At 40.2% G+C, this 27,997-nt stretch overlaps 1 protein-coding gene across 1 annotated transcript; it reads right to left on the reverse strand.

Moving 5' to 3' along the window:
- Positions 1-435: 435 nt before the first annotated feature.
- LOC107189563 (piezo-type mechanosensitive ion channel component) lies at positions 436-27,969 on the reverse strand. Its single transcript, XM_015578122.1, has 39 exons — positions 27,903-27,969; positions 21,004-21,093; positions 18,158-18,373; positions 17,858-18,090; positions 16,975-17,406; positions 16,313-16,455; positions 15,561-15,606; positions 15,087-15,198; positions 14,913-15,022; positions 14,588-14,854; positions 14,123-14,449; positions 13,761-14,053; positions 13,557-13,693; positions 13,339-13,481; positions 13,087-13,263; positions 12,508-13,024; positions 12,342-12,437; positions 11,775-12,217; positions 11,307-11,712; positions 9,152-9,214; positions 8,509-8,654; positions 7,733-7,909; positions 6,389-6,679; positions 6,216-6,292; positions 5,806-5,883; positions 4,888-4,968; positions 4,231-4,507; positions 3,989-4,152; positions 3,777-3,923; positions 3,519-3,698; positions 3,305-3,452; positions 3,026-3,240; positions 2,805-2,963; positions 2,605-2,731; positions 2,134-2,540; positions 1,682-1,981; positions 1,378-1,617; positions 928-1,155; positions 436-848 (listed from the first exon to the last, which is right to left on the reverse strand). The coding sequence occupies exons 2-39, from the start codon at positions 21,065-21,067 to the stop codon at positions 746-748; spliced, it is 7,770 nt and encodes a 2,589-aa protein (XP_015433608.1). The 5' UTR covers positions 21,068-21,093; positions 27,903-27,969; the 3' UTR covers positions 436-745.
- Positions 27,970-27,997: the final 28 nt, after the last annotated feature.

The raw sequence follows: 27,997 nt of genomic DNA on the forward strand, positions 1-27,997 counted from the left end.
GTACTCAACATTCGCACTTTTATCAATCTAGTTGCAATCTTAAATGCATCATGCTAGAAATGCAGGTGTACATCGGTTCAACCGTGAATTATGATAAATTATAAATGAAAACAAGAACACTATCTCCAGTACGATACGATAAATCATTCTGCGACGCTGAAATGTATAAAGCAACTCGTGTCAAAATTATTTTCTCGTGTTACTGATCGTGCCATGATTGGAATATTCTTCGTGTATCAATAAATAGTATATAAGTAACTTCCTTGATAATAAATATTCAAATAAAGACCAACAAAACTTTATAGTACGATTGTGAAATAAATACGGTAGAATGTTGTTCCCCGTATTTCTTGTGAATTTTCGAGACTCTTTCTTTTTGTTATTTTTATCGCGTTAATTTCTTCCATACTGTTCCTTACTTTTACTCATCTCCCCTTTTTTATGTATATACACAATCGTTTATATTAAACTTCTCTGAAGGTAGGAACAATCTCAACAAACACGGTAGTCATAAATTCCTGAGTTTCTAAAAGTTTGTAAGCCATTCATATTTGCGTCACTGTCGGAAAGTGCGCGCTATCTATTGTCATTCCGAATTGTCGATGGTCTCCTCATAGAATTCTCTCCCTCTTTAAACAACGAATAACCTATAATAATGGTCGCAACATTTTTTTAAAGTCTTTTGCACGGTGTAACTTAGAGACGAGGATCACGGCTTTCCGCCATTTTCTCGCGTTTCAATAACTCATTCGCGACGTGAGTCTATCCGAGACTCATCCCTATCGTCCTCAACCTCATCCTGGTCTTCGTTATCAGTTCGTTCGCCCTCCTCAGGTGGTCTCGTCCACCTACAAAATAATTTAAATGTTCTGTCGATTTCTTCGAAGCTAGAAAAGAAGAAAATATCTGATAGTCTGGGTACAAGACCTGATCAACGTCTCTGGTGATCGATAGAGGAATATTAATTTGGCGAATAGATCCTCTTCGAGACATAATTCCCCGCTTTCGCGGACCAAATAAATATCCAAACATAGCCTGAGAATCCTATCCACGTAGGGCAGATCGTCGAACATGATCTTTGGCGCCATGTCACTGACTATCTTCCTCATCATTTGACTTATGACTATAACCGCGGTAGTGTACAATCCTAAGATTCTGTGGAAGTATAAACACATTATTGCATCTCGTTCAAATGTAAAACTTCTTCCAGGTACAAATTATATTTTCTATTGATGTAGAAAATACATAGACCACGATATACCTAGTAGCCCTATTTATCAAACAAAAATAAAGTAAATTAAAAGATTCATAAAGACTTATGAAATCCGACTGAATATCCTGTTGTACTCATGTAAATAAAAATTTAATTAGACTCACCCAAAGCCACTGATGAAGCTCAGCTCCTTAGGGAATGTTTTATCGTTGAACAAGAACATCATGATATAGTTACAACTATTCAGGGGCACATTCTTCAGCCGTCCAATGTACAGATCATCGGTGCACACTTCTTTGACGATCCACCATTTCTGGCGAGCGCAACAAGCTGCGTCTGTAGACAAGTGAAGATTGATGCTCCTGAATAGATAACTATCGTCTGTTTCGCCTTCCTCCTCGGTCCTCGATCCTGTGAAAGAGTCCAAAAATTTCATTCATGTTCATCGAGCTAAAAGAATCTGATCACATACTTAGCTGCATTAATTGGGGAACGACATCGGTTGTTAGGCTGGTCACTTTCAAGAACTTTGGGAAAGCGTTCGGTATCGTAATCACGCCATTATGGGGCGTAGAGTCATCGGTCGACAGCATTTCTGCTAGTTTCAGCCTCACGGGATTGAATTCTCCATTTACGAACGGTGGCAACTGAATATCCCGTAGCTTCGTTGTCACCTCGTTCGCGTCTTTCGCGTACGTTTTTCGAGAAACTGTCCATTCCACGTGGACGATGACGGTGGTACTGTTATCTTCTAGCTCTGTCTTTAGTCTGTAGTAAAAAAACATCTCGTAATAATTTTCTACTTTATTTCTCGACAGTTCATATTATTTTTGTCAAACAGAACACGTTGAGAATTCATCCGTAATTTATGATGTGTTACTATTCTATAATAAATAATGAATCATTCACAAACTTCTTACCTGTCCAAGTCTGGCGGTGATATACCCCACAACTTCCTGGAGAATCCGCTCAATTTCACCGCAGCAACGTCCGAATGAATATAATTCTCCAGGAATGTGACCGCTGGCCTGTCCTTTGCGTATAAATTCGTGAATTGTTTGAATTCAGACTGGCTGTATCCGACGATCGAGCTAGTTTGAGCAGACATTGAGTAGATCGGCTCGTATGGCCCGATTCGTATTTTCATTGAAACGTCGTATGGTAGGTTCGAGTCACCAACCGTGCCACCGAGTGCAAATAATAGAAGGGGGAACCATATGAGGCCGATTATGAGGAACAGAGCACCACCTCCGACTAAATATTTGCTCATTTGTTTCTTCTTCACGCCTCTTGGCTGAGGGAAGTCTGCCTCCACCCCTCTCATACACTACAAAAGGTAATTCATCAGTGTATTTTCGATCGGTTTTGCGATTAAAATTAATACAATGTACCTTGATCTGATAGATGCTGGCGAAAATGTCTTCCATTTTGAACCAGTCCATTATTGTCATGGAAGTGTCAGTCCAAATCCAATCCATCACTGCTCTCAGCTCGAACAGGAAGGGAACTAACATGAATCTAGAGGGATACATTGACAGTTAGAAAGAAACTTCTCTCAGTTTCGAGAAATGAAAAAAAAAAATATTCTGACCCTTTGAAAAGAACGTAGTTGACAACGCTGTATTTTTTGCACAAGAAGTTCCCAAGTATGCGTGTCGGGTAGCCCTGTCGTAATTGATAGGCCGCCAGCAAGAGGTAGAAACACTTGACCATGTACCACATTTGTGGCGGGAGTTTCTCGTTGAATTGCCTACGATTGTACGCGGTTTTGAATGATAAATAATAATTAGAAATTTTCAGTTTTAGCATTACCTCTCCGTCACACTGGGCAAAATGAAGAACATCCAGATGTGGACGCCGAATATTAGACAGTACTGAAAGATCAATTTGCCTACGATTGATTTTCTCAGAAACAGGGCTCTGTCGATGACTATCAACGCGAATTGCAACAGCAACATTAACAGGAAAGGCATCGGGACACGATTTTCTTGTAAATAGGCTGTGACTCCGCCGTCGCCTTGTTGCGTCTGTAAGAAGATCGTAACAATCGGTATCACGAAAAAATTAATTATTAGAACTTGGAACACGTACACCAAACGCAGAGAATCCAAAAATCAGGAGCAAAAAGTTGAAGAAGTCGCAGAGGAACATATACGCGTACACATTTGTCTTCTCCTTGCCAACAGGGCTAACAATTTTGGCAAAGAATTGCTTGGTCGGCTGCATGTACTTATCAACTCTAAAATTTAATTAAATTAGTGTAAAATTAATTACGATATCGAAATATTAAAATTCCAATGCTCACGTCATATTCATGGCTTTGTGAAAGTGTTCCGAGTGAGGACTTAATTCTTCACCCTGAACTGCGACTAATTTCTCGTGTTCATTAGGTATCGTTTCCTGTGCAGTTTGCTGATTCTCACCATCGCCCGATGCACTGATGCTTAATCTTCTTCCTTTAGGTGTATTAACGAAACCAGTATTTCTGCAAAAGACAACAAATACTTTTTCGTGAATACTGACACGGTAAAAGATATTGCAATATTATTAAAAGTTGACGTACTCTGATTCGTTTTGTCCAGCCACAGTCTCCCCTTGACCTTTATCCACAGGTGGTGGCTTGGATGAAACAATAGTTAAACTAGAAGGGATGATTTTTCTCGGTTTGATGGACGGTGTTGTCCACTGACCTAACGATTTGAGCATAAACCTGGAAACAGACATATTATTAGCTCTTCCTATCTCTACATGATCTTTCGTTAGGTCAGGGTTTACCTATGAAAGAACACCATAAGGAGGAGTAACAAATCCCAGAGAGCGTAATTGAGTTTCCGTTCAACCCCCATAATTCTGGGCGTGAAAAGAGGATTATTTGGAGCAGCGTCCCGGTTCCATGGCAGTAATTCCAATTGGAAAATGCATTTCACTATAACAATCGCCTGAAGAAGTTCAAACGTGATTAAATGAATTGTTGCTTCCTCTAATAAACGTTTGATAAAATACCAAACATGTCTCACTTCGGTGTAAGCGATCAACGTCACCCAAAACGTCTTCGAGGGTCGTGGAATGGTCAACGAGCCCCAGCAGAACACCATGAGTGGTAAAGGGGTGGACAAAACGGAGGCGTTTTTAATTTGATGAAGGAACACCATGAAATAACAGAGGAGACTCGAGTGTGCCAGTATCCCGAACCAAATCGACGCCAGCAACTGTATGATCGGGGGTTGATCAACCTCGGACAGTTCCGCGCCCTCGTCCTCGTGTTGTACTGGCGAAAGTTCGGAGAAAAGTGTGCTGCATAGAAAATCATTGATATTAATCACATTGAAACGCCTCACACGATCTATATCAATTCACAGAAGAAAGAAAATAAAATTTCTTTCCTCGTGTGAAATTAATATCGAAAGCACATCGAAAGCTCAAGTCCGAGGACTAGAAAATCCTCTCCGTACATGGAACTGAAAATGAAAACTAAAACGTAATTCGATTATTACTCTACATGATGATCTCTGATGAGTTTCAAAAGTGACACAGTTGTGAAACGAATTAATATTAGATGGAATGCGATATGTTCAGAGAAAGGAGTATTGTAGGCGTTCTGCGTGCAAGATGTAGCGTGCAAAACAGTGTGTATCGAACAGCCGAGTGAGACTATAACGAAACATTCTCGATACCTGGAGGAGGACATGTCCAATCCTCGCTCCAAACTGGGCGCCAGGATGCGGATGTGAGGGACCGCCAGCGAGCTTCCTTTCCTGGCAAAAACAATACTCTTCTCTCTTTCTACGTTTATATCACATTTTACACGTGTAAGTCAGTGCTGTCTTTGGAGGAGGATCACAGCACTGGTCCAAGATGACAGAGATATGGATGGGATGTGGTGCAAATGATGGAAGTGGAAAGGGACGGGACTTACGATGAAGCAATCGCTGAGGTTTCCGGAGGCCGCTGGAAGGCTTCAAACCACGTTCTCAGTGCATTCCTGTCGTTTAAAAGGGACATCATGGATCTCTAGGAACTGAACCGCGTTTCTGCACAGGATTCGTGGAGTTTCGATACAGAGCAACGGTCGGGTTTTGCGTGGAAATGATTGTAAGTTGGAGTACATCGAACATCATCTTTAAATACCAGGTCATCGATACTTTATCTACAGTAAATCCTTGATGAATGTTCGAAGGCTCCCCGGCACTGAGCATTAAATATTTCATAAACTAATGGTGATATGAGGGTGATATAAAACAAACATCATTGTCAACATTACACCTGGAGACCTCTCCTTGTCAGTGCCGACGAGCCTTCGAACACTCATCCAGCATTTACTGTATATGGATTTTAGTCATAATACAGCCAAACGCGTGTGGGAATTTATAGTGGGGGTAGTTGCTTTGACCACTAAATTAAGTTTAATTCAACGGTAGTAGAAATCTAAGTGTCAAACATTATTTTAAATCCTCGGTGTATTGTCAATAGTTTGGTAAATCGAAGGGAAAGTCGATAAAGGAATTTAGTAGGAAGTTATGCAAGCTAGAAGGATTGCAGTACTAATATCTACCAGGAAGAAACAAAGCACTTTTTTTTTTACAGAATCTTACCTCTGCTCCTGAGATTGAGGCTGGCTGGGACCCTCGCCAGGATCGTAACGCTCGTCAGTGGTCCCATTAGTTGCCGATCTGTCAGAGCGAGCACATTTACTACTCTAGCTTCTACCGTATAGTTTCTAGCCTAACTGGCAGGGGCAAGATTACGTCTTCTTCAAAGGGAACGGGTCTCTCTCTCTCGGAACATTTCTGTCAAGGATGGACTACTCGGGGGCAAGCACACCACTACCAAAGCTACGTGTCAACGTGAGGTACAATCTAAAGCTACACGATCTCAGTATACTGGGGCCCTTCGAATCATTTCTCTCACGAACACTATCCTGATACAGCTAAGCATCTATGAGCATATATTCGAGAAGCTAAAAGAGACAGGATTCTAACTGTGATCAGGTCTGAAGTCTCACCTGGTTTTCATCAGTGGTATCGGCTGCCACATCTGATTGATACCTAATCGCATACCCATTCGAAAGTCAGGTTTCGCCTGAAAATTAAAGCATATATTAGCAAAGCAATTAATTTAAGCTGATCACGTTTCATAGTTTGCCCGGTAAGATTTCGGGTTCATTCAGTTTTGTACCTTGAGCACCTTCTTTTCCTTGGCTAGAACCTTTCGAATGTATCTATAATCTCTCGAGAATCTATTCAGGTACTTTGTCATTGACGCCAGACTGCTGTTGATCATCACGATCAAGAACTTGAAGTACGTGATGAACGACACTTTTTTCTCTTCCTCTTTCGTGTCGATCTCGTCGATCTTGGCTTCTCCGTCCTCGGACGGGTCCGGTGTCTTGGCGGGTTCTGCGGTGGATTCCTCCTCTTTTTCTTCGGTTTCGATGTCGGCCGACGTGAGGCTTGTTTTATCGCCACCCTAGTTCCAAAGATGTATCATTTCTACCGTTGTTCTTCGTTCTCCCCAATTCCCGGTACACAGAACTTGAGGTCCTCGCCATCGATGGAAATCATAATGTACAAGAGAATGGAACGAATCTTCGAATAATTTTTATAAAACAATCTATTAAAAAATATGTGAATTCGATGAACGTTTTATTTGGCGGTGTCAAGTTCTGCGTACCCATAATATGACTCCTCGGTCTCGTAGATTATTGTTATAACAAGCGAGTGTGATTACGGTGCTAAAATTGCTGTAAACGTAATGAGAAACAAATTAAGCCAAATATCGAGCGGATTATATACACCAACGACGCAGGAGCCTCGCTGTGACTACAACATTGAGGAGGGACGACATAATAAAAAAAAAAAAGTACAAAAAAACAGAAATGGCGCGGGAGGATTTTTACCGCTTCCGTTTGTACAAAGCTGGAAGATGCGAAATGAAAAAAAAAAACGAGTAATTATTGTCTGTGTATGTAATAAGCACTGTAATAACTAGTGGCTGTAATCATCTGTTTCGTGTGAGTAATTATTGTGTTGAATGTTCATGAAAATCGTGTGGTAGACATAGCACACGATGGAGATACGTACTTTCCACGCACCAGTTTGTATGTGTATTATTGTACATGATGAAATTTGTGTGTATGTTCGAATCGACGAAAAAAAAAGACAAAAATAAAGAAAAAACATCGTCCCAACGTACAACATAAAAAGAACAAAAAAAAGAAAAAAAACGTACAATTTGAAGATACAACGAAAAGCTAAACTAAAGTTGTTAACAGACTTAAATCAGAACTACGACTACGTAGACACCGATGATCAACAAAAATATTAGAAACAACGATATACAAAGGCTACAAGAGCGGATAATAATAAATGAAGAATTAAAAGAACAATGGTCGAGATGAAGGATAGAGAGAGATAGTATGTAAGTATTAAAAAAAAATGACGAAGGATAGAATGGTGGACAGGTGAGATAGAGAGCCTGTAGCAGTGACATGCAGCCTTTTTTTTTTATGGGGGATCTCACATCGGTGGCCATCGCGGTGTCGGTCTCGGAACGTGCGCTTAGATAGGACATAGACGATTTCTTCCTAGTCAACGGTACGCTCCGACGACGAAGTCTCAGCGCGTCCTGTTCCGTTCCTCCGTACATGGCGACGTGCGTCGCGATCTCAATGTCTGTCTTAATCAGCGTGCTCATCAACTGCAACGACCAGACCTTATAAAGTCATTTCTCTCGTTCTCCCGTTGGACCACGATTTGCCTTCCTCAGCCTATCTCTCTCTCTCTTTCTGCCTTGATGTCTCTTCTCGTCGGGCCAGGGGTAGGCAAGAGAATCGAATGAACAGGGCGTTGGGGGTGGCAGGGGTGGGGGATGGGGTGGATATATGCAAGAATGCCAGAATTTATGCGCACACGAGGGTAGAAAATTGTCGTCAGCGGCTATGATTTTTTTGGGGGTGGGGGCTGGTGCGAGTGAATCGAATTTTAACAGAGTCTCAAAAATCGGTTCAACCCCAGCTGTGAATGATCGATAGGGTTCAATCGAAACGGAAAACTGAGTTGAAATTCGACTAAACTGAAAACTGTTCTGGGGGTCGAGTGTGGTCGTTATTGATAGTTGTATTCGAGAGATCTTTACGTGTTTTCTCAATGGTTGCAAGCGCTCCAAATCGGATTAGTCATATAGAGTATTCGTCGTTCGAAGTTCGTTGCAGACAAACCAGAGAATCGTGTGGTAAACACTTCAAAAACACAATTTGAATTTTTTTTTCTATGGTTTTTAGTGACCCAGGAACATACCTCAGTAATGGTCATTCTTCGACCGTGGGTTTCTTGTTCCTCGCGACGTCTTTCTTCCTCCTTCTCGGACTCGGCGTCCGGGATCATGTCGGTGACATCGTCGTCGTCCAGATCGTCGAACATGTAATAGTCTCCGGATCTAATAGCTGTTTAAAAAAGAAAAAGAACGGATTTCTCTCAGCATCTCGAAGATCCCGGAACCCATCACTTACATGATAGAGCCAAAGCCATGCACTTCGTTCTTTAAACAGAATAATAATGCTTAGAGAGAAAACACCGTTCCAATTGTTTTGCGCTAAATGTTAGAAAATATACATTTGTTAAATTAATAGAAATTATTAGTATACACACACTCATACACAGACACGCTCACAAACATAGTAGACGCAAACTGAATTGGCGGTTCAAGGTTATTCTATGGGATTGTCCCTCCACCGTAGCGTTACTCAAGTGTGAACGTGGCCTTGAAAGCCTGTCGAATGTGCGTCCACTGCGGCTAGATCGTTTTAGTGGTGATACAAAATAATTATTTACAGGTGTGGTAGTTTCTGTAAAAGCAGAAGGACGGTTAGTCAGGGATGTGGACGTCGTTTAGGATAAAGCCCGCACAAACTGCGAAGAAAAGAAAGATATGTTCATTTACCCTCTCTGTTGGTCTTTGGCGCGCGAACTCTGTACAACGGCCGTGCCCCTGGATAGAGAGTATCTAACAGAAAGAAGAAACACAAAAGTAGAGAGATAGAAAACTGAAAACAGTAAGAAAAAATCATCGGCGCGTACGGATAATATACATCTCTATATTACAATAATCAGTCGGAGAGTCCTCGAGTCCTCGACGGATCTGTCGGAAAGAGAATACGGATTTTCGGGCTTGAGTAATTTTCTACCCTGTGAAACGGGTTGATCAACGGGGAAGTGATGAGATGGGATGGATGTAATGCAGGATTCTAACCGAATAAAACATATACAGAACACGGAAATTGGTCTCTAGCGGTACCAAAAATTATTTACACCTATCTTCTAGACACGACATCGAATAGAGATCGATAGAAACGAAAGCAGACAACAGAATTCTACTCTTGAAAGAGGAAGAAATACCGAAGAAATAAATCGTGACGATATCCGTACAGAAATCAAAAGGATTTGAAGATCGAAGAGATTCAATCGTGGTGGGCGTTAGTAATGTTGGCTGGTCATTATCGATTCTTCCAGTAGTGAGCTACTAATCTTTGCTCATAGAACCAGATACGATCTTCTCACAGAACTCTTAAAAACTCTACAGTCTAGATCGTTCCGTTATCCCCCATATGTAATCAACTGGTTCACCAAGGAAGAAGAATTATCCCCATTATTTGCTCTAAAACAGACTTGGGCAACTAGTACTCCGAAAGTATTGGCGGCTCGAGTTCCCCCACCCAGGTTACCTCCACTATGGTCCTCAAATTTCCTCGCACGGGTGTCCCCACCAATAATGTCTTCCCGCCGCAGCTTGAGCAAGCCATCGTAGGACCATAGTGGTGGTAATCTGGGAGGGGCAACTCTGCTCTCAGAGCACGAGTTGCCCCGCTCTGTTCTAAACTATTGATATATCCATTATGTCCCATTCTTCTACTCAATAACCTAGAGCAGTGGTGGCCAACCTTTTACATACCATGTGCCAATTTTTTCTTACGTTCATGGTTGGGGTTGGAAAGTAGGGCAATATGGGGTACTTGAGAAATTTTATAATGAAATGCGCAACATGTAATCTTCCAATGCGCCATACGTTGGCCACCCCTGACCTAGAGAGATCCCCCATCTAATCCCACTGACCCACCAACATCTGGTTGCCACAGAATAGTCCCGAGAATTCGCCAAAACTAAGGAACAAAAATGAAGAAACATAAGGGTGCTCCGTAGATGATCTAGAGGTGCAGATCGCGGAAGCGTATGTACAGGACAACGTAGCAGATCGACGACGACGATCTTGATCCCGGGTGTGTGTATGTGTCGTTACATGTGTGATGTGACAGCGGGGAACGGGACGTGGTGGAGACGATCGACTGCCTGGGTGTCCTCAGCTCGTTCATCCACGGTGGACCGACGTAACTGGACTGTCGTCGATGCCTGACCGAGGAGTTCAGCGATCGATCACGTGGCGGACGACCATAAGGCGGCGGAGAGAACACTGGGAACGTCTCATCAGGCGATGGTCCGCGTGGATTCAGCTCGCTACTTGGCGGAGAACCGAAAGAAATACGAGTCGGCTCGAGATAGCCCTCGAGGCTCACTGTCATGATCGCTGAATTTGGGGTCGGCGCCTGCAATAGGGATGCGGCGCGCGGCGTCAGCGGAGCCGGGTCGTCGTCGTCGTCCTCGTCGATCGGCGTCTGGTAACCTTGAGGAGGCGTGTGATTCGGGGACACGCAAGAACAGACGCTGGAAGACCTCGCCAGAGGCGCCTCCCCTTCTTTCGTTACGGGTGCATTAAATATAGAGATCTGACGTTAGGGTCTGAGGGATCTACTTGGGGTACCTTACGTCTGGAACTACGACTGTTTCTGGTTGCTTGTGGATTAGTGGACTCGAGGAATTAAATATTAATCGATCGGTACGGTAGAGAGGGTTTGATTAGACTCTTGGGAGGTGCCGTATTGAAGGCTGATCACGATCTAGAAGTCCTTTAGAAAAGAGTCTATAATTTGGGTATCTGACGGAATAACTGATTAGATAGATTAATCTGCTTTTGACGGAAGAAGTCTCGTCGATGATTGCCCTGCAGCATACATTCGTTAAGATCATTGAAATTACAGACTTACCAACTTTGTGGGTTTGTGGTTCTCTATAACTAGGTCCCTGTATCTTTCGCTGGCTGGCCTTGATCTTGTCCATCTTGAACTTTAGTTTCTGCAAAACGTTCTTTTCAACGTAATCCTGAATGTCAATGCGTTTGTGGTGCAGTTCCTCTAGGAGTTCAGCGCCTCGGGATGCCAGGACGCTCATGGCTTTGGTTTCGTCGACTATATGGAAGAAGTAGTAGCTCTTAAAGAGCCTTTTCTGGAGCAACAGGAAGCTCAAGCAAAGACCGTCCCAGACCATGCCTATATCTTCTCGTGGAACTTCGCAGTCCACTTTGCCGGTCACTATATCGCTGGCTGAGGTCTCGAACTTTCTTAGGCAGGTTATACCAAATAATTGGATCACTGGGCAAGCAGAGACTTCCAGCTGAAATCCAATATATAGATTAAGAAATAGAACTTCTAATTTTGTTATCAATCGTGGTATACCTGTTTGATTAACACGCAACCGACTCCCTGAAGCAAAGCTTTCGAGAAGATGACCACCACATTGTAACCGATCAATATATTCCACCATTTTAAGATTGTTCTGACCGGTCTCAGGTAGAAATCGCTACCTTGCCAAAGGAACACGAAAGCACCAATCAAGTAACCCAACGAGAATAGATTGGTTCTCTTGGTTCCAGCCAGGAACATGATCGACAGAGTGACCCACATGAGACTCATCATGACACCCCTTTTTATAACGTCTAACCACGAATGAATGTGTGACACGTAGTCTTTCACTGGATTCACGAAATTAGGCTTCTCCATGTTTTCATACACGGAATAATTATGGTCGCCTGGGAACTCTTTGCCAGTCGCAGAGGTTCGTTGCTCGATGTGGAAGTATATGCTCTGTCGGACTATCATCATCAGCAGGATGAAATCACCTGAAAGGAAAGCGAAGACGAAGATGATCTTCCAAACAGAATATAATACTGTCTGTTGTTTATTTTGAAGAAAATAAATTATTCAAGAGTAGAAGAGTGTTTTTTAACGAAATGAAAAACCTACACATCAGTTTTCTAGGATTCGGAGGAAAATCAGGATCAGGGAAGTACATCCATTCCTGTAGCCTTCTGAGTATTTCCGAATTACTCCATGGATAGTCTGAAAGTTAAACCGTCCATTTACTATTTGGTCCAATAAACTGATCGATATTCTATAAATGTTTAGCAACCTATACAAAGCCAGGAGGGTAGTGCAACGACCAAGGAATACTGTAAAGGCAGCAGGAAAATTCCGAAGACCCTGAAGAATGGCCATATCCTGGATATAGTCTTCCTTTTCAATGAAAATAGTAGCAGAAGCCAGACACCGTAGAGAACCGAATAAAAATCGAGTCGCGTGCCAATTAACGCGACAATTCCAATAAGACATAGTTCTAAGCCGAATTTATAAAATCCATAGTTGAAGAAGAATTTTAGGCATTCTGGTATGCCTTTGTCAGCGTCCGCCCTGGTGATCGAGGGGAACATCACTTGAGGCGTGTCCAAGGGTTCTCCGATTTCCTTTCGATAGAAACATTGTCGGATCCTGATGATTTTCCTTACTGTTGTTACTACAATGATTCCTATGTATCCTTTTAACAGCTCGGCCAGTTCTCCTGGCTCTGCTTTCTTCATACCGAACCACTCTGCTATATTATACACGGTATTGTTGCTCGAAAATGGGTTCTCAGTCTCATTCACGTGGCTCTGAAAACGATGAATTAGAAAATGATCTTATTAAGATGGTTTTATAGAGAGCAAGTACCTACTGTGCAATTCACGTTCCAGTTATTGTGATCGATGTACTGGATTTGGTACAGCATCTTCGCGACCATCAGAAAAGCAATTACCGCGGCGATCATGTTCACAGTGAAAATTTGAATGTTTCGTTTGGCGTTTATCATGATCGCTACTATCACGACGAATACGAAATTAATGGCGCAGACCTGGAAAGTCGGAATGGGATCTCGTGTTGTATTTTAATTCGATTATTCGAATACAATTGATTAATCACGACTCACGTCATTGACACAGAGGAGCATCACCGAAGTGAAGATTATCTTCTGCATGTGAATTTCGAGGAACAGCCAGATGTAGTTGTAGAAATTCACCAGATGCGTGATTATCCTCCGAAATAGCGCGATTCGTTCTATTTTCGACATTCCTGGAAGCAGGATCGAGATCGATTTGCCGAGATAATTGATTTTTTTATTTAGTTAAGGATATCATCAAAATTTACGTTTCAATTGTCGAAGAGTGTATGGAGTGTCATGGCCATCCTCTTCAGCAAGGAAGACTTCTGTTGGCGAAGTCGGTGGTAAATTCAATGTTTGCGAATGATCGAGATTCACTTGTGTAACAGGACTTGCTTCGATTCTAAAATTATGTAATCAGAGAGATTGTGAAATAATCGAATTAAATATGTTTAAATAATTCCACTAACCCAACTTTCTCGATGTTTGTCGCTTCCAGGAACTCTTTGTGGAAGTAATGAATCTGAAGAACTGTGATGATGACGAAAAACGTCGGTGTCAGTAATCTGACGAACAGATCTTTGGTCGCGTATTTTTCCAAGCCAATATCCATTTGCAGGTCTTCATCAATATGCAGATAGTTCCAGTATTTTGGGAAATTGTTAAATTGATACGTGTAGACGAGGATCAACATGATCACCGAGTAGCCAATGACAGTCAGCCAGAATGTGTACATCATCTTTCTCCAAACAGTCCAGGAGATCTACAGGATGCATATATTATAAAATAAACTGTATCGTAATTTTATCAAAGATTTTCTTCGTATACACACCTGGAACGTAATGATTAGAACAAGGAAAAGGGACATGTAGACGATCCTGAAGACCGTCATACGTTCTCCCGTGATTCCGCTGACGAAGAGCATGATGGCCACCACAGCGATCCAGAATTTAGTTAACAGTTTCTTCAGGAGTATTCCGACGTCTTTCATGAATTTACTTTTAATTTCTGGTACCTCGTGGTTCATGGCTGTGGTGGCTGTCGACACGGAGACGTGTAGTGGGGCCACCATGTCTCTCAACGTCGAGGAACGCCTCTGGCGTGTCCTTTCAGCGGTGTATTGTCTCATTGTTATCCAAAATATTGTTATGAAGAGGCACTAGAAAATATTATTTAGGATTTCATGAAGATACGAGGTGAAAATAAGTCAAAGTTAGATGATCCTCCAAGTCCACTGAGAGACTAGTGTGATCTATAAGGAAGCAGCTCTGAATGATCTATGCGGAACAATTCGTACTTTGACTATTAAATGCCAGCGACCAAGCTCTTGAGGCTTGCTGAAGCCTATCTCCGACATCATCACCCCGTTTATTTGAGTCGGTAGCTCTTCTTCAGTCAAATCCATGCTGTAAATGTACTGACCAAGCAGTAAAACGGTCGCGTAAAAAACAATGAAGGGAGAGCATTTCATCATGGAAGCGCGTTTGTTGGGTAGCATCCAGAGGATCAGGGCCCACAGTAGAAGGGCGAAGGTAGTCCAGCTATGGTACATTATACTCCAGGTCTGAAAAAAATATATTAATTATATTAGATATTTGGGAACTTATTGATATTCTTCGTACCATCATTGTGATGTTTGTAGCGAGGTAAGATGAATTAACTATCAACTGGAAGATGGAGTAGACAGCCATGATGATGTTCTCGATGATTCCAGAATGATCGTCTGGAGCACCTAGGAAACAGATTAGTTTACTTTGATTCGTAAATGCATAAAGACCTGTGGTTCGCGAGTTTACCTTCGCTGAAACTGTGCATTGGGATGCCATCATCCTGATGACCATCCTGAACGATGACGCTTCCGGTAGAGTCCTGAAGTAATCCCGTTCGGCCAGACCCAAACCTCATTAACTATTTAAAAAAAATACAGAACACTGTCCTTCATGTAGTTCAATAGAACCTCGAACGTTTTCCACTAATTACACGATACCTAATAATCTACTTTCGTAACCCACTGAACGACTGAAGCAAAATCTTGAGACACACGCATGCAAGTTTCATGAAGCGAAATGATCATTACCACCACCGCTAGCTAGACTGACTTTCAGAAAAGAATAGAATATAGAATTGAAAACGAACGATTCATATTGTCAGTTATAACGATTATTTATGGCGTAACGAAACGTTTGTGTTGAGAATGATCGCTGTTGTGTGAATTAGCAGTGGCGAATTGTTTTGATAATTAAACATGCAAACATAATCATTATACGTACGGGTGTGCGCTCGTTCGCTGTTGGAAACGACGAATTAACGATCGGCCTCTAAAACAATGGCAAACTAAACATAGCGGCATCCAAACGGAAAAGAGATTCGCTTCAGCGTTAAAGAGCAGCCGCGAATCTGGAAGGCGACAGCAAATAAAAAATCAAGTATGACCTGATGGGACGTGGAAAAGAAATACCTTCACGTAACACACAACATTCCGTACATTCGCAAATGAAAAATCGATCTATTTACAGAAACTCAATTGTATTTGCTCTTGATTGGAGGAAGTCGATCACGAAATGAAATATTGGAAGGTGATCGTGACGATGGTACAACTTAAAATGAAGTGACTTCTCCTAAACAATGAATCAGAAAAATGGAATAAACTTCTTTTGAACTCAATTTGGCTTAGAGTCTGAAACAAGTAGAAACAGTACGTCATAGACAGACACACCAATGAACTTGCATTCGGTGTAACGTGTATTCGACGAATTTTTTAAATTAATTTTCTGGAATATGAAATCTCGTAAAAATAAATTTCATTCATTTTTTACATAACAAATCATTCCGTTCGCGGTTGTATCATCATTACAATCACACTTTAGGTAACTTAGAATTTAAATGAGTCGATGGTAAAATTTACAGTCGAAATATGGCATGTACCAATGTCTACCATTCCAAAACAATTTTCTTCATAACACAACGGAAAGATCTAAGCGAGGATCTAGGAAAAAATCGAAATATCTGGCTCATGCAGGACAAGATCCTTACGCGAGCCTTTCGTCTCGCCGATTGCCATCTTTGTGAAGGTGTCCTTCGCCTGATGGACACATGTCTGGACAATGGTGTGTCCAGATTCTCCAGCTTTCCGCTCAAACGTTTCATTTTCTTCGCCTGTAACGCCTTGTTAGTAAAAGCAACGTTCTTCGGATATGAGGTCGGTGTTATTCATTGTATTCGAAAACGGTTAGTCGAGAAACTGTGGAAGCTTAGAACGAGTTAGAGAGAGGTGGACACCGGTGTTAATCGTTCTCCTGAACCGCAGACAAGTTAATCGGGGCAGTGACAGGCAATTGATATTAGAACGATTCGAACATTCGACATTAGTACGAACGATGTTACGTACACTGCTGACAGAAAATTCGAAAGCTTGAGTTCCAGTGAAACGTGTCATATTAATCATTTTATAATCGAGGGACAAAACTAAATCTCTATCAATATAGAGTGTTATAATATATCGATATCTCGTCAATTCAAGGGCGAATAATCATGCTTTTGAAACAAATCCAAGTAACCAATCCTTGTCTCCACGTCAGGCTATAATAAGATTTCGACGATTTGATTATAATTTTAAATTCGCTCAATCTGAATTAGTCCCAACACATTTAATGAAAGGAGGAACACGAACAGCATAAAACTCACCGGCTTTATGCTCAGGAACTGCGACTGTAACGTCAGAACGTAATAGAGCCAGAACAGCCTCAAACAGTAGCCGTAAATCAACCAATCGGCATCGTTCGTGTACTCCACGTTCCTAGGATCGCTGCAATTCGTCTGATAGATCGCGGATAGGGCCAGGTATCGTTGCCAAGTGCTGTTCAATGGGATTAATTCCTGAGGGGTTTGATTCTGGTAGGTGAGCAGTGTCAGGATATGAAGGGTCACGATCACCATCACGATCCTGCAGAGCACAGCGAAACCCTTTCGGAGCTCCTTGTTGCACGCCCACCAGGTAGCGGCGCCAAGGAACACCAGGAAGTAGAAACCACCTTCTATGGATGGGTTCAGGGCAGACACGATGCATAACGAGGCTAGGACCACGTAGGTCCCTATACGTCCAAGAAAATTGATTATCTGGACAAACGAAAATTAACATTTGTCTCTAGAGCCTATGGCGTGTGGGAGGCAAACGTTGACATGGTTAGCAGAAATTCAAAGATTCGATTAAGGGGCTATGCTACTGTGACGGTTTCAGAGAATCAAATTTTTTTTTTTGCAAGTACGGACTATAGCCACACACATACAAATTAAGAAAATATTTGTTTTTTTTATTTCACACAACCACAAGAGTCGTGAAAAGGAAAGGAAATTTTGTTAAGACGCTCTCACAAACGAACTGTAACTTCGAAAAAATACACTGTTTTTACTTTATAAAAATATAGCATACTTTCGAAATATTATTAAGTAAATATATATATTATTCAAATTGATAACTCCAGTAGATTTTCTTTAAAAAATTCCCAAAAATTGCCTTATTATATAGCCATCACACTAGCATAGCCCCTTAATAGGAATAATGATTTACCTTCGCGGTATTGTCTTCGGTTTTCCTGGAGGTGTTAGCTACCCTGTGCAAAGAAGCGTCATCTTCTACATCAGACACACGTTCCTGCGTTAAGGAACGACATATGAAGTACACCGCGACGGTGGTGGGTAAAACAACTAGCTCTGGTGTCAACCAGAAGAAGATCTCCCAGGGGGACGCGCTATCTAGTCTTACGAAACCTAAATGTCTGAAGATCACTTCCAGCGACTCGCCTAGAAGTGTATAAGACGTGATCACTCGATATTTCGACGAAGTCACTTTCTGTAATCGTTTACGTACAATTGTGAAGAAAGTGACCATAGGCAGGCAGCGCTAACAGAACTATGTGAAACGTGAATTGGCTGACTGCTGTGAGGAAAGATAGGCCGATGCAGGACTTCAGGTATATTCCCGTATGGCCCGCCATTGTCTTTGTGTTTGGTATTGGTACGTGGGGTGAGTAGAGCATCAGGCCCAGGTAGACCAAGGACAGTCCTACAGGCCGCCATACTGTACCTGTTTTAATAAAATAATGTGGACCTTTAACTGTGTTGCATTTATTATTGTCATGTGTGGATATTTATACGAACACATACAGTAAATCATCGATGAGTGTTCGAAGGCTCTATTCTAGTTAAGCACTATTACTATGCTTAACCTCCTTAGAAAGTCAACGTTACACCTGAGGACCTCTGCTTGTCAGTGTCGAGAAGCCATCGTACACTCGTCGAAGATTTACTGTATTTTAATATGCTGAATCTATGTTGTACGTTCGCAAGAACTTTCATTCTATACAGTTCTGTATTCTCAAGCACCCTACAAAATTTGCAATCCAATTATTTCTCAACTTCTGTAAGCATTCTCAGTTTATGACCTTTTCTAAAGGATATTCGTCATACCACAGAAATGCATTCATTCTGGCAATAGAATCAACGGGGGGGAAAGAATTTCCGAGTCGTTAAAAGGTCAGCAGAGGTAGGGAGTTGAGAGATAAGACTTCATAAGATCTGACATTTCAGACCCTCCCCGAATCTCACCAAGAGTTTCAATGATTCTTCTCTATAAATATCGAAAACGTTGAATTTACATTTATTATCGTACCTCTAAGAATACTTAAATCCTCCACGAACCATCTAATACGTATGACTCATAGAAGGATAAACACATGGTTGCATAATTAAATGGGAACAGTCCTCGAAAATACCACGAAAATAAATAAAAAGTGATTTCCGTCGAAATCGTGTTCGAATACATTTGCCTTCGATTTCCGTCGACAAGAACGCTTTCTATTCGGAGAGTGCAGATATTCTGCTTACTATTTTCTCGCGTGCACAAACGAAAAGCTTGACCAGCTGCCAAGCAAACTGAAGCATTCGTTCTCGACGAATAATTCCCTAGCTTCGTTTATTCCAGTTTTCTGTTGCGTCGCATTTGTTGCGCTCGAAATATCGTCCACGAAGCGTGTTTCCGTTTAATTCCGATTGATTTGAGTTTTAATTAGGACCTGTCGATCGGATATTAATAGAACACACGACTGGAAAAATGTTTTTATACATTGCACATTTTAACGCGACGTCGCTAATGGCCTTAAACGCGGGCAACTAATTACTGTTCGGCTTCTACGAGACGATAACTCGCGTGATAAGAACGGACACACGTTCAACAGCAGAGTCGTAATTCCTCCTTTTTTTACGCTGGGTGATTCGGGTCAGTTTGATCAAAGTGAACTCTCGAAACTGCCGCGATAGATAAAAGTATAGTGGAATGAACCGAAGCATCCTTTTTTCTCTTGAAACATTCGGCGAGAACTTTTAACGAGACGATAAAACGTTGATGAAATTATTGTTCGACTTTGAAAACTCTGGAAAAAAGGGTTGATAAAAAAATTTGATTCAATCACCTTTAAGCTGTTCTTGAATTATGTTATACTAGCCAACAAATTTTTTGGCCGAACAGCTAGCAACAGAATAATCTAACTAAGCTGATCACGTTTCGTGGTTCACACTGTATTCTCGGGAAGATTGACAATAAACCTGGAATTGAGGAGCCAGTGCTCACCTAATTATAGACGGCGCTTGTAAACCGAGTCTAAACGTGTCCCGTCGCTGTCAACGTGGTATTCCGAAGTACTTTCTCAAATTTACGTGTGTACGCTTATTGTACGAACTTCCGACTGCGTTCGAAAACCTCATTTTTCATTTTGTCACCTGAAGAATCCCGAAACGATACCCTTCGACTTATCTTTTTTTAATCCTCGAATGGTAAGGTGGGTTTTAAGTCGCACTTGATAAGTAAAAGGTTCTCTTTTGCTATTTTCAGATGGGTTAAAAATTGTTACTGGTATTTTCGTTTAATATATAATAAGGAATAATAACTGAGTTATATAACATATAATAATATAAGTATCGATAGTTGAAGTCTAAATATTTCTTTGAAGATACTCAATTTTATTAGAACTTCGACCAAATGAAATTAAAAATGATTTAAAAGATTGTAACTGTAATTTGTTTATTTCTTACTTACGTTTCGTTATTTTTATTCCTTCACTAGTTGAAGAAATTTTATTTTAGCTGTCGTTATTAAAAAAACTGTTGTCGCAATTGAAAGGAAAATCGAGATCCTTCGTAGACGATGTAGAAACGTTATTTTCGATACGGTATGACGCACTATGAAACGATCTGGCACATGTGGCCGCTGATAACGTCCTGATAATTAATGACAGTGTTAAACATCGCACGGCAATAGAACGGTCAACCCGTGGACTCTTAGTTCCGCTATATACATCGATAATTTTATTTAAAAAAGATCCTGACACTCACTTTCTCAATGTTACGGTATTTACTATTCTTTTATAAATACATCCAATTCTGTTTTTACAAAAAATTGGGTATGTCATAAGTAAACTGTGGATTTTTATGCACTCATAATTTCAGATATCAATATCTAAACTAGGGGTTTTACTATCTTAATAATAACACATAAATAGTTTGGTAGTCCATTAGAACTTTTATTTTTATTCTCTAAATTAAAAAATTACTACCTGCAAAGTAGACCCGATTAACGGTTCAATGTGAAACAGACACGTTATAATAAATTATATAAGAAGTAGACACGTGTAATAAATAATTATTCGAATCGATACTCACATATTGTCAGGACAACCGGTAGAACGACCCTGAGGAGGGCCACATTCAGCCAATACTTCGTCATCGCTCGTACTCGGATGGCCTTTCACCCTGAAACAGAGGGGAAACGCCGCTCGTAAAACGATCCACGATCCACGCCGTCAACATCTCGAGATTTCGTAGTGGCAGTCTCAGCGCTTTAACCGGAATCGATACGACCCTGCCGCAGTCCGATACCTTTAACCTCGTTTTACCAACAGACGTCGACGTTGACGTCTCTCAGTTTAACCCTATGTTTTCACTACCTCACCTTCACCTTTCAAACAAATAGCGCCAAAAATCTGTTCCGTCAGGAAAAATTGATTTTTCAGGGAATATTAACGAAACATATGTACAGGGTGTCCCAAAATAGCTTCGAACCCACAGCTCGAAAATAAAAGGTTCCTAGAGTGATTTGAAACAACGTTTTCCTTGGAAAAAATGTTACCGAGGCTTCGTTAACGAGATATTAACGAAAAACCCCGACCAATCAGAGCGCCAGACGAGATTTTCTCAGATCTTTTGCACCTTTTATTACGATATGAAAGTGCAGAAATTAGTTAATTTCTAAATTTTCAGAAGTTTTTCACGTTTATCCACCGATCGGTAGTTCTAGTGTTGAAATGACTATTATTTGTTGGTTTTATGAAAAAAAATTTTGAACATGATACCAAAAAAATGCAGTGAGCGGGTTAATATCACGGATCGATGAACGAGGAAAGTGAATTCGACATCGTCGCCTGACGAAGCGATTCTCCGAGAACAAGAGCTTTCGGCGGGTCTCGATAAAAAGCGGCGCGCCCAACTTAATTATCGGACAATTACATGGGGGGATCGGACAGTGATCCGCGGAAAGGTGCGCCTGTCCTGCTTTCAGGAACGTGGTTCACCATCGAAATATGACGATACACGGAAACAGACGCGACAACACCAAAGACGGAGAAAGTAAAATTAATATCGATGATGTACATTATTCTGCAAAATTTATATTTCTGATATTGTTAGTATCGCTAAAGAAATTATTCTTATTTTCATCCCGATGGTTTTCAATCTACGGATAAACTTACAAGATTTTATCGTTTATCCTCCTCCATTCTCTTATTGCCTGACCTAGATCACATATATAATCGAACGACGTAATGGTACCATAAAACGATCGTGGCAACACGATTCTATATACGCAGGTCATAATGATAATTATTCCTTCAATTTGTAATTTGTCAGTGAAATATGATAACATATGTATTTTCCGTATCGATACTGGTTAGAGGATAGTGAGTGTAGGTGTGAAATTTGTAACAATGGCAGGGGTATGCTAAAACATTTGTTAGAGGAAATATTATGTGGAAGGAACGAAGAGAAAACAGTAGATTGGTTAGGAAAGGTTGAAAATAAAGTAAGGAAATTTAGAGAAGAAATGGAGTGATAGAAGAGGAGTAGCATAAGGAATGGAATATGTATGAAGAATGGAAGGATGAGTTAAATAATAGAAATTGGAATTATTAATAATAAATTAGAGAATTATTAATAAATATAATGTATCTTCTGTATAGTGAACGATGTAAATAAGAGCTCAGTAGATTTTTCCGTGCTTTATCACCTGATTGTTGACGATAATTCGTATAATTGCAATTTACACAATGGTTCAATTTACGCTATGACGAATTCTGTTGGATGGAACTTCCTGTCCACAGTGGGAAAAATCAGGACTCTTACGCGATTGGTTACCTTGATTCTCGCATGGTTGCACACGAGAAACACGATGCCGGTGGAATACGATGTGTAATTCGTTGCGGGGGTGGGTCTCTACGGGATCCATTAAGAGGTCCCATGCTTTCTTTTGGTGGATCGTCTTATCGGGGGTCTACGTGGCTACGGAAAAAGGTGGAGTAACACACCTTTTTTAATAAACGACGGATTGACAGCGGTATACGCGATCGATGATACAAGTATATACGAATATATGGATTCATATGTTACATACAGGAAGGTCAAGAAGTGTTCCTCGATTATGAGCTGTTGACTCCACCAGATTACTAATTCATATAAATTTCTATATTTGCTCCGCTGAATATTACTTTCCAATAAGCAGGAATTATTTTGTAATTTAAAACGATACCTATCGTGTAACCCTCGAATGGTAAAGTGGGTTTTATGGTCGTGCTTGGTAAAGTTGGGTCGGATTTGACCCGAATTCTTCTTTGCTATTTTCAGACGGGTACAGAAAGTGATTATCTTGAACTTGTATTTTTGTTTACTTGTATAATAAAGAATAATAATTGAGTCATATAATAATGTCAGAATGAAACGTTTACTAAACAATATAAAATATTTCCAAACGAGAATTTTAAAGAAATAAGATAAAGTAGAATGTGGACAGCACAACAGGAACTATAACTTGGGTCGAATAAAACTCGGACCTTGTCCTTAGAGGATTAAAAATATTTGTCATTCTGAGATAGCTGATATCGTCTAAGATAATGAAATAAGAATAGTAACAGATGTTATAGGAAGAAACTCCTATTTGGTTAGATTTTTTTTAGTTGTGCCTTAAACGAAGTAGTCTAGAAAAATGGAAATTTACATAAACAAGCCATTGTGTAATCGCGAATATTATTTAAGTTTCAAAGAAATAAGTTGTGCATGTAAAGAATCCAGTTAAATACTTTCTGCTAATCTGTTCGACACCTGCATGTTAAAATATTATGTAAGTTGTACAACTGCAATTATTCAGTAGACGAAAATTAATATTAATTTAAAGATAGCAAGTAAATATCGTTTGAAATGCGGTCTGTGAAACTCGAGAGGCCGTAGTCGCGAGTATAAGCAAATTGTCAGTGAATTCACTTTGCAGCGAGTGCATGCTGTGTTACTTAAGCAAGCCCGGCGCTTTGGGCTGCATTTCAATCGACTACGTGTCTTTATGTTCCTACTAAGCCGATTTGAGAAATGCATACGAATGAAACGACACAAGTATAAATCATATTACTGGATAAAGAAGAGATAATAAATTAATGACATTGCAATCAAATCAAGAAAATGGAAAAGATTTATTATTCTAAAGAACTTTCCTTTCTTTCTCTCTTCTTCCTATTTTTTAATGTTAATTATGATTAAGATAAATTCTATTATAATAAGTTCTTTCTATTGCTTAAATGTATATTGGCCAAATGTATGCCAGTTACAATAAACTATTATTATTAATATAATAAAGTGCTGGTACTATGCACCTTTTTTTCTGCAACAAAATTCTTAATGACAAAATTATGTTTGTTTACTTATTGCACGATCATAATAGCTAATGTTTTTCATGTTTACGTTGAATTTTTGCTGCTCGACGAAAATTCCGTCCATCCTGCGAAAAAAGGATTCGTTATCTTATCGATCGCCAGTTGGCAAACAGATAACACGATACAGAACTTCGACAGGTGTTTGTATACCAATACCTACAATTTGTATTCTCGATATTCCCCGTGTACTTGTAAACGTAACTAACGTCGAACTAAATCAGTGGTCCCGGTTGATCGGTGTTCGTTAGGTTACTGTGAATAGAAGTCGATGACAGAGGCATTGTGGAATCCCGATAATTTTAGCCTTCGACGTTCCAGACGCTCGATCAACACCGTATAGAAAACGTGTACACTGTTACGCACGATGATAAGGCTGAGTCGTTACTGAATGAACGTTCGACCGCTACCTGCGTTGTGATTGATTTTCCAATGCCCGATGGACGGCCATTGTATCCTATTGACCGCCCACGGATTTGTAATTTAACGTTCATTAAAAGACTGTAACTGTACCGTCATACTGATTGAAGGTGTTTCTAGTTAAAATGCCATTATAAATAAATAAGTAGAATTGTACATAAATAATACAGTGCCTACAAAAACATTTATATGAATATCGAATTGTTGATATTTCATAAATATTACACAGTAACAGTTGTCTAATGAGCTTTAAAATTCCCTAGGCAATATTTATTTCGGACCAACAAAATTTTAATTTCTTAATATGCACTGACGAACAGGTGTGTAGGGGGTAATATCAAATCTAGTGTCCCTACAAAAATTAAACGACTGTAAAGATGTTCTCAGAAGTGGTTAAACACGTGTCTAAATATACAATCACAATACTAGGAACTATAACGTATAGAATGACTATCACTGGAATTAAGTTAGTATCAGAATATCCTTATACAATTACGTGACTATACCAGGCAAGTGAGTGGAAAAAGTAACTAATGCTGCGCAATGGATTACTGTTTTCTCTGTAAGTGCTACTTAATTAGCATAAAATACGTACTGTTTCTTCTTTAACAGAATCGTGTAAAAAAGGTCGTAATGTGTCATGTGACCCGAGGGAGGTCTTCCCGGAATAATTACTTCTATCTCGTCTTGTTGCTTTGATTCCCTTCCGCTACATCCCATTAAATTTCACGTGTATTCATTTACAAAGAAACGTGTACACATTGCGTGCATTTCTGCGTGGGTGCGTGCCTCACGCGACGGAACGCGGGGGGGGGGGTTGATTAAGGGAGTGCACGGAGCTCGTTAAGCTTTTTAGGGTGACTACAAGTCGCGTTGGATTTGCCCGTGACACGACGACCGATACTTAATGTCCGATTAACGGAGTAGTTAAATGCCCTGTCTGACTCTACACACTATCGTTCCGATCACATTTAGTTAATTTCGCAATTAGAGAGCTGGAAGTCATATTACACGTATAATTGAATTTGCCAGGTTATTAGGTCCTGTTAGGACATTGTTGAATATACGATTTTCATGAACATCGTTAATTGTGTTGGTGACTGTAAGAGTGGAGTAAGTCATATATTTTTCCTGTCGAAAATTCTTACATAATATTGAAATATAAAATAAAATAAAAACTGGTTTTTTGACTTACACCACTTTTATACTCACCGGGGAATTTTGGATATATATTTGGATATTCAGGACAAACTAGAATAATTTTTATGTATAAAGAAGAAAAATTTAATTATATAATTTTCATACTGACATTTAATTTTCCAGTGATCTATTAGTTTTCATGATTCCGACAAAAACAATGCCTCACAGGTATAATTTCTCGGCTGCGTCATCGCCGTATGAATGGAGCGTTTGTAATCATTCGCGGTTTCCTACGGCATGTAAACACCTGAGCAGGTAAGCCGGTCTGCATTATCGCCTAAGCGGACAAAGACTGATGTATTATTCCCGAAAAGAACGAAACAAAGGGACCCTACCCTTGCGGGCCGTATTGTATCAACCGCATGAAATGTTTGTTGATATCCTTGAAATTCTTCCTCGAAGACAAAATATTTTTATTTTGTTAAACTCATCGTCAGTCGTATATTATGCATAAATTACCTTATGATTAGAACGTCACGGGGAAACGTATAACAGACAAAAATATTGGTTCTACAGTCGTCCTATGTGTAAGCGTTTTTTTTTTTTTTGAGGTTTTGCTGCGATTGCCAAAAAACGGAGCTTGAAACCGATTTCCAAATATTGAGCATATGTAAAACATTCCTAGTTAAGGACTGAATCTATGTAAAAGTCTGTAAAAACTCCTGTTTTGACAAAAAAAATTGTTCTTTTCTTAGCGAAAAATCACATTTTTTTTAAATTTGCCATTTCTATAACTTTGATTTTTTTTTCTTTCTAAGAAAAAAAAAACATGCACGTATATGTTATAGAGAAAATGATTTTTATAGATTATAGTCTCAATAAACGTTGCCAAATGGGATCACACTTTGTATTCATTTTCTTGTGATTAGTTTTCCCAAAAAGTTACATTTTTACCAAATCTCACTGCCTATTCGGTTTAATGGACACGTACGATGATTCATTTCTATCTGACTCTTTCTGTATAATTTCTTAATCGATTAAATTTCTCGGGCCAACGCTTTCTGCCTCTGAAAATCGTAAACTCGCGAAATGTCAGCGGCTTTATGAGCGATTCGTGTTCCACGTCGTTGAAATCGTGCTCGTTTCCGGCGTTCCAGGTCAGAAGGAATCGCGGCGATATGAATGTTTCGAAATAGTAGGCCGAACAAGTCGTAGAGACCTTCTGCTTTTCCTTGGGAATATTAATTCCGCTTAATCGACCGGTAGAAAGTTGCCGGACGTCTTTGAACTGCAATTCGGTGCCGGGAGATTTAGGATCTACGACGCAAATTGTGATCTATTCGAGGGATTACTGTATAGATTTTTAGTTCTCATTAATTCCTGATCCACTGTCATCGTCAGAAATAGAATATTCATGATCTTATCACAAAATGTAACGGATAACTCCAAGCATTTACTATTTTAATAAGACTTAATTTACTCCATACTTTCTATCTACACAAGTATTTCTCCATTCCCGTTAGATTCACATTACCACAAAGTGTTTCGCGATACAGCTACAAAGTAACCAAATTCCGTTTTCATGGAAAAATCCCATCATTGCAAATTCACAAAATTAAAAATTTCCATTTTGAAAATTACAACATTGATAATACACAAAATTGAAAATTCACAAAATTGAAATTCATAAAATTGAAAATTCACAAAATTCGCGAAATGTGAAGTTGGAGAAGTTACGTACGAGTGGCAGCGTGTGTATAAACAACGCGATTGTCATCTAACAACCTGCACCCGTATCATCGAGAACTTTTTAAACCGTATCGACACTCGACAGCTGTCACTCCCGCATCTTATTACGATTCCGCCTCTACAATAATCCCACCCACACACAGAGAGACACTACACACAACACAATGTACACGCGTGTGGATCCACCGGAGGATGAAGAAGTGATATAGTCAGCTGACTAGAATCGTCTGCTGGAACCGGTCATGAACGCATGGGGAACGACGTAAAAGGGAGGGGGTTGCTCACCTTGAACGATGTGACAGCGTTTCAGAGCATCCCTCTGAAAAGACTTTCTCCCAGCTGTCGTTCGGCCGATCGAACCCCGAGGAGAGCAACATGCG

This window comes from Dufourea novaeangliae, unplaced genomic scaffold (assembly GCF_001272555.1).
Source record: "Dufourea novaeangliae isolate 0120121106 unplaced genomic scaffold, ASM127255v1 scaffold169, whole genome shotgun sequence".
Lineage (NCBI taxonomy): Eukaryota > Metazoa > Arthropoda > Insecta > Hymenoptera > Halictidae > Dufourea > Dufourea novaeangliae.